The sequence below is a fragment of the Lucilia sericata genome, unplaced genomic scaffold (assembly GCF_015586225.1).
Source record: "Lucilia sericata isolate MDLA Ls3-8-SP2 unplaced genomic scaffold, ASM1558622v1 Contig000043F_arrow, whole genome shotgun sequence".
Classification (NCBI taxonomy): Eukaryota; Metazoa; Arthropoda; class Insecta; order Diptera; family Calliphoridae; genus Lucilia; species Lucilia sericata.
This window is the reverse complement of record NW_023994081.1, coordinates 600,949-609,083: the sequence shown is the minus strand read 5'-3', so window position 1 is coordinate 609,083 and position 8,135 is coordinate 600,949. Positions and strand designations below refer to the sequence as shown.

Below are 8,135 nucleotides of genomic sequence, written 5' to 3'. Positions count from 1 at the left end.
TATGGATATAATAGGCAAAAAACCAAAAAATCCCATTTTTGGGATTTTTTAAAACTTTTTGGGAATTCCGGGATTTCTAATAAGAAAATTCGAAATTTTTATTTAATTTTGGATTTTGAGTAAAAAAATCTACCTAACTGTAAAATTTCATCAAAAAATATTCATAAATAAAATTTTTATTGCAATTTGAAAAATTTGTATCTTCGCAAAAACTGAATAAAAAACATTTTTTAATTTTTTTTAAAAAAAGTATTCCGCGAATTTTTTAATTTTCAAAAATTATATACAGTTTTGAAAAATAGACAAAATTACCTTTCCATTGATATATAACATGCCTACCTAATGTTTTTTAAGTGACAAATTAATTAGGGAAAACTCAACATCTTTTAGAAAATTTGCCTAGCACTATTATTTTCATCCATAAGGTTAACTCTTAAATTTGTTACATATATGGATGAAAATAATAGTGCTAGGTAAATTTTCTAAAAGATGTTGAGTTTTCCCTAATTAATTTGTCACTTAAAAAACATTAGGTAGGCATGTTATATATCAATGGAAAGGTAATTTTGTCTATTTTTCAAAACTGTATATAATTTTTGAAAATTAAAAAATTCGCGGAATACTTTTTTTTAAAAAAAATTAAAAAATGTTTTTTATTCAGTTTTTGCGAAGATACAAATTTTTCAAATTGCAATAAAAATTTTATTTATGAATATTTTTTGATGAAATTTTACAGTTAGGTAGATTTTTTTACTCAAAATCCAAAATTAAATAAAAATTTCGAATTTTCTTATTAGAAATCCCGGAATTCCCAAAAAAGTTTTAAAAAATCCCAAAAATGGGATTTTTTGGTTTTTTGCCTATTATATCCATACCAGGGGCGGGGTTATCGAAACCCGTTACAAAATGATTAAGAACTTATTGGGTCATATAAAACAGGTCACTATAATTTGATATCGACTATGCGATTTGAGAATTTTTGCTCAAAATTTAATTTTCCATAAAAAATAGGGTTTTTTTGGATGGACCTGGTCCCCTCGGTATCAAAAATTTTTAGGTTTTGTTTCATTTATCGTATTTTATGTAAAGTCAGCTTTCCAAAAAGTATAAATTCTATATACATCTTCTTAGAAACTTTTTAGATAACTTAAAAAGAAAAAGATACTTTTTTCCCAAAAAAATGACAAAAAATCGCCTTTTTTTAATTTTTTAAATTTAAATGCCTATAACTTTGGACTCAGTCATGATTTTTACATAATTCTTTCACTGCTTGGTATATAAACTTGTTGTTAAGCAAATAAAAAAAAATGGCGAAAATCGGAAATATTTGGACCTGCTATTATCAAAAAAACTAAAGTAAGGACGGTAAAAATTTTAAAATTTTAATATTCAAATGCGAATATCTCCTAAACTATAAGAGATAATTTACTGCTACGACGACATTTTTTATAGTGCTCGATGAGGAGATTCTATATACGAAATTTTTTTTAAATCGGAACTCAAATGAAGAAATAGGATCGTTTTAAAAATTTAACATAGCCGAGGTGTCCTAATTTGAGGACCCCCCGCCGGGCCCCTGGTTGGCCTATAAGGTCCAAATTCAAAACCTAAACTCGACAACACCTCCTCTTTGTGCACACCAAATTTCATTAAAATCGGATTAACCGTTTAGAAGTTACCGAATTATTTCCCTCTTTTTTTTTTCCTATACCACTGTGCTACACAACACTTAAATTGTCTTTCCTATGTATTTCGATTAGCTCTAGTTTCCGAGATATTACAAGTTTTGTAAAAACGTTATTAAGGACACTTTTTGTACTTTTTATTAAATTATTTAGAAGGTCCATCTACATACATGTACATATACATACAAAATATAATAATGTTAACAATTATTGCAAAATAGATACCGTTACCTGTAACGCAAACGCCCCTAACTAACCAAAAATTCAAAATCGATTTTATTGTTGATTCTAATGTATTGCATCAAAACAAATGTTCCGACCAAAATTTGCGATTTTATTGACAAAAAACAAAAGGCCCTATCTACAAAAATTGTCAACTATCATAACTGATTTCACTATTACACAATTTGTTTATTTTTTACAAATAAATCGCGTTGATAGAAACAAACGTTTCAATTTAAATAGTTTTTACTTCTCCTGTAAAATTTTAAAAATGTTAGATAGGGCCGTTTGCGTTTTAGGTGACGATATGTATACTTAATTATTTTATTTATTTTTTCTTAATATTTATGTGGTTAATTTTGCTTTTATGGTTTTTTCCGAAATAATGCTTAATTTAAACTGAAGTAAAACAATAAGATAAATAGTAATGGTAGAAATTGTCTGGAAATAAAAAAAAACATTAGAAATGTAATTGAGAATAAATTAATAAAATTTACCGATGTTAAAAGTTTTCGGTTTATAAGTCCATACCCTTCCATGCTAACAACAGGGGGATTTAATTCAATTGCTGATATGAAAAGATCAATTTCCTTTTGTGCTTGGATGTCCATCTGAAGGAGGTTAGCAGAAAGCAATGTATCTTGAACTCCACAAGCTATAACTGCTGTAGCGTTGTGTGCACAATTGCATACAATAAAAAGCAAAGACGCACAGTAAATTGTTAGTACTATTAGACCTAGTACTTTGTATGAGAAACCAGAATCAAATATTTCGGATATTGCGCCATATGACCCTATTGTGATGTTTATCGACCTGAAATCATAAAAAGAAGAATTCATAATGATGAGTAATATCGTTTTGAAATTACATTTTCATGGAAGTTGCATATGGTTTGTGCTGCTATAAACTGAAATGTTTGGTATTATAACACCGTGGAACAGCCTTTCATACACATGAAAATATAGACATATTGTTATGTTATACCTTTTAAAACGTTGGTTTATTTCCCTTTGAAATAAACTGAATTCTTTTTATTGTAAACTAGCTATACCCAGTGTGCTTTGCTATCCTTAAAGCAATGTAAATAAAAAACACTACGATTTTGAAAATTCTAACATAAGAGTTTTCAGATATAAATTTTTTTACATATTGGAGATGCCACGCAAATTATTGCAAGTTCGGCAATTTATCCAAAATTATAATTTAGATTTTAATGTAACTTATGAAAAATTTGAATAATATAATAATATCCCAGATATACGAAATTTTGCATTTAATTCATATGGGAGATGCCAAAGTCCCATTGAAAGTCCGCCTATTTTTCTCTAAATATTCGCATGAATGTCAAAGTTTTTCATGTAAAATTTGAATTTTCTAGCTCTAATAGTTTCTCAGATATACGAATGTTCACATTAATGTCAAAGGATTTTTGCTCTAATAGTTTCCCAGACATACTTTTTTATACCCTCCACCACCATGAGTGGTGATAGAGGGTATATATAACTTTGTCATTCCGTGTGTAACACCAAGAAATATTCATCTGAGACCCAACAAAGTATATATATTCTTGGTTCTTATGAAATTCTGAGTCGATTTAGCTATGTCCGTCTGTCGGTCTGATGTAATTTTCACGAAAACTATCCAATATAATTTCATGAAAATCATCATACATTTGTTTTTACACTAGAGTATAGTGATAAAATTTAACACACATAAGTTTCATATGATCCAAAATCTCCCTATCAAATTTTATGAGGATCGGTCCATAATTGACCCTACCCTCCATATAAGGGCCCCTTCAGAAAAATTGTTTAACGCTCATTACTGGCTTAAAAATGCTAGTATAGCAATGAAATTTGACATAAGTAAGTCTCTTATGATCAAAAACTTCTCTACCTAATTTTATGTTGATCAGTCCATAATTGACCCTACCCCCCATATAAGGTCCCCTTCAGAATACGACTTTAACGCTCATTACTGGCTTAAAAATACGAGTATAGTGATAAAATTCGACACACATAAGTTTCAATGATGCAAAAGTCTCTCTATCAAACATGTGGATCGGTCCATAATTGACCCCATATAAGGTGCCCTTCAAAAAATTACTTAAACGATAATTACTGGCTTTAAAATACAGAATACAGAAAAGCGACACACATACATATTTTTTTATACGAGTTAAAACCTCTCTACCAAATGTATTGAGGATCGGTCCATAAGAAAATTACTTTAACGATCTTTGCTGACTTAAAAATACGTGAACAGTTATGAAATTTTATATAAAAAACATTTATAGGAACATAAATCTTCCTACCCAATTTCATGCGGAAAGTGTCGGGAAGTGATATTCGATGTAAAGATGTTTTGTATGAACCAAAATTGGTCTAAAAATTTTTTATGAAAAACGGTCAATTATTAACCCTATCTCTCATATAAGGTCCTCATCAGTTAATTTGATGAGTAATATCCTTTTAAGGCATACGGGTTGATGGTGTGTATATGAGATATGAGCCGAATATAACACTCTCACTTGTTTATATTCACAAAAATACAAGAAATTTTGGTTTATAATCGCTTTAGCGATATAGTCCTTAATTTGTGTGCGATTAAGGATTGTGACTATATGCGAAAAGTAATGTAAGTGTTAAAACCTAATCTATCTACCAAATTTTACGGCAATCGGTCCATAATTGACCCTACCGCCCATATAAATATTTTGTTAGTTCGAAAAAGCTCGGTGCATAATTAAATTAAGCCAAATTCCAAATATCACAAATAATTCGTACAGATGTTATAACCGAACCAAAACCTATCTATCAAATTTTACGACAATCGGTCCATAATTGATCCTACCTCCCATATGCATATATGGTTTCAAAAATATGGTTTAAAAATATTTTGTTTTTAAAAATTAATATTTTGTTAATTCGAAGGAGCTCGGTCCATAACACTATGTAAAAATTTTGGGTCTTCTAATCTTTCCCGAACAAAGCCAACGGGAAATGAAAGTAGACAATTGATAGACCCAATTCCCTAAAGGGTTTTAAAAAGTTAGCTCGTATTGTTAATTTATAAGCATTTTAAACTTAGCTTTTTAGGAAAATTTTCTCATATGTAATATCAAAAAAAATTTGAGCATGACCTTCTCTGATTTTGATGAAATTCGGTACACACATTCTTTTCACACATACAAAATTTAAAGTTTTCCAAAATTTCCAAATTAGTTACGGGTTTGATTTTATCGAGGTTCAAAGTTCATATTTCTAAGAGTATTTCTAAAAAAGACTAAATTTGATAATGTATATATTATAATTTTAATCATTTAAGACTGTAATTAATGCTTATGTGTTGTAGTTTGACAAAACTTTATTTGAATTTTATAATTTTAAAATAAGGATAATGACATCAAAAAATTTCCTTGAGTCAAGGATATCTTAAAAACGATAACTCCCATTTTTATTATTCCTTTACTAAAATTAGTTTTTAATATCAACAACAATTGGACCATGAAGGAATCCACACAAAATCCAATTTTAAATTTAAAAATTTTTAATTTAATTTTTTTATAAATCAAATAAAATTTGGAAATTTCTAGTAGAGCATCTACTAACAACTATTAAAATAGAAAGGAAATTAAAGCCCACAAAGTATAAAGATTAATAAATTTAAATATCTTAGACCTTAAGTAATTGAGTAATTTATATATTGACTTATTTCATTGGATTACATAGACATAAAATACATATTAGCAAATATCAAAGTTTTTTAATTCCTTTGAAATTGAACTAAATTGTTAATAACTTTAGTAAGAATAAAATGTCAAATAAATTTTTTGCAGACTACCAGCCTAAAAATTGCAAAATTGTAAAAATCTAGGTCTTCATTTCTAAACGTAATCGGTTTTGGTAGTTCACAAAATTTAAAAAAAGTGTGTCACCAATTATTTTTTCACCTACTTTTTATGTTTTTGTCCACAGTTTTAAACTATTGGACACTACTCGTTATTGTACAAACTAAAGACACTTAGGAGATAAATTCTTTATATGCTTATCCGTGTGACATCAATTTACGTATTAGAACTTTGATGTTAAAATTTGTCACCAGGATTTTTCCAATTTTGAATTTTTTACAGTTTTTTTTTCACCGGTCGCTGACGAACCTTAATAAAATACAAAATTTGGGACAACGGTGGTTAGCTGATGTAATTATACACAGTATGATATATATCTCGTTAATGTGGCCCGAATAGGAGATGGATACGACAGCTACAAAAGTTGGGAAACTTGAACGTAAATTTTTTAAAATATCAGTTTTTGGCGCGGCACATTCGCACTTATATAGGAAATATTTTGAATTATTGCGTAATAGATTTATTTCCAAAAAATTTCAATTCTGCCCCACTGTGCGGAGTAAAGAGAGTACTTTTTGAGTTTTGATATTGAACCTAGAAACATGGAGTGAGAACCTGTAAAAGGGGATTTTTTGGTACTTTTTTGTTCTTCTAAAGGTACTTCTCGAATTTTCTATAATTTTGAACCTACAAACATAAAATTAAGCATAAAGGGCCCGGAGTATTGGATAACCAGAGCAAGGATTTCTATGCAAATGAGTCTGACAGACTCAGAAAGAATCACTTTCTGAGTCTGTCCATCCGTGTGTCCCTATAAACAAATAACTTGACTTGACTTCCATAGACATCTAACCCTAATCCCCATACAAAATATCCTTCAGAAATTGGCTTTAACGTCCATAATTCACTTAAAAACACACCACGCGATAAAATTCGAAATAAATAGAGGTTATACAAACATACATCCTCTCACTAATTTTATTAGGATAGGACAATTTTTGACACCATCCCATATAGTATAAACACTCTTGGATAATAAATTTTTCATCCAAAATTGTTTAAATATAACGGAATTAAAACAAATTCTACATAAATGCGCTAATTTTTAAATTAAATCACATTTTAGATATATTCGTAATTGGTGTAGGTTACCATATGGTCTAAAATGTTATTTAAATTTCACAAAACAATATTTGTATATTTTTCACATTTTTAGTGCATATTTTCCTATTTTGTTGTGCATATTATAAGCGCATATTTTGCATTTTTTAGTGCATGAAAATCCTTGCCTTGGTGATAACCTATTAAAGGGGATGTTTTCGGTACTTTTTATACCCACCATCAAAACAGATGAGGGGTATATTGATTTTGTTATTCCGCTTGTAACACATCGAAATATTGCGCATAGACCTACAAAATATATTATGGGTCCTTATTAAATTCTAAAACGATAAAGCCATGTCTGTCCGATAAGGACCACACGGCAGGAGCTATACAGTTGAAATTTTACATAAATATTCTATATTGATAAAGTTCATTTGGAATTGAAAATGGGCAATATCGATCCACGTTTTCGCATAGCTCCCATAAGTGAGTTTTAAGTTTTATATGAGCCAAAATCTCTCTACTAAATTTAGTGAGTGTAGGGATACATTCCTTTTTATAACTGTAAATTTTAATGTAATACTCACTGATTTTAAAATAAATAATTCGAATTTTATTGTCATTTTATATTTAATAGTTTTCATTAAATATAATTCTCGAAACTGTTAACCATAGATGACATAGATAGCCAACTCAAACTTTACCATGAATAAAAGAGCTTTCTCTCTTCACACTTACATGTTCTGTGTGAATTTAACACAAAGCTACAACAACAAATATTCAATATTTTAATTCCAAAATTCGTACAAAAAAACGATTCGGACACAAATTTTATTACACAAACACACATTTTTTATTTTTTTACAATTATTTTATTATAATTTCTTCATCAAAAACTTTTTAATTTTCACAAACCAAAAAAATAAATTTTGTAATTATTTGACATTTCATTTTTTGTTTTTCTAATTTAAAATTGAAGGTGCAGAGTAGCATTTTTTAGTAGCAAACAAATTTATGAAAATCGATAAAATTAAAGAAATTTACATTTTAGCAAATATAAAATGCATGAAAAATATTAACATGCAATCCATAAATGCAATCGACAATTCAAAATGTAATAATATAAGAAAATTAATGCTATAAAAACATTGTACTATTATTTCGACCGATTTTATGCAGCTATGTGGGCATTTTATGTGTGGTAAAAACCTTTTATACACTAACACTTCTAAAGAAAATCTTAGGCGCAATTTACATGAAGACTTTTCAGACGT

At 28.5% G+C, this 8,135-nt stretch overlaps 1 protein-coding gene across 1 annotated transcript; it reads right to left on the bottom strand.

Annotated features, from left to right (window-relative positions):
* Positions 1 to 2,087: 2,087 nt before the first annotated feature.
* On the bottom strand, positions 2,088 to 7,707 carry LOC119614728 (gustatory and odorant receptor 22-like). The gene is made up of 3 exons (XM_037970847.1): positions 7,600 to 7,707; positions 2,405 to 2,720; positions 2,088 to 2,348 (listed from the first exon to the last, which is right to left on the bottom strand). Coding segments are annotated over exons 1-3 (414 nt in total). The 5' UTR covers positions 7,602 to 7,707; the 3' UTR covers positions 2,088 to 2,252.
* Positions 7,708 to 8,135: the final 428 nt, after the last annotated feature.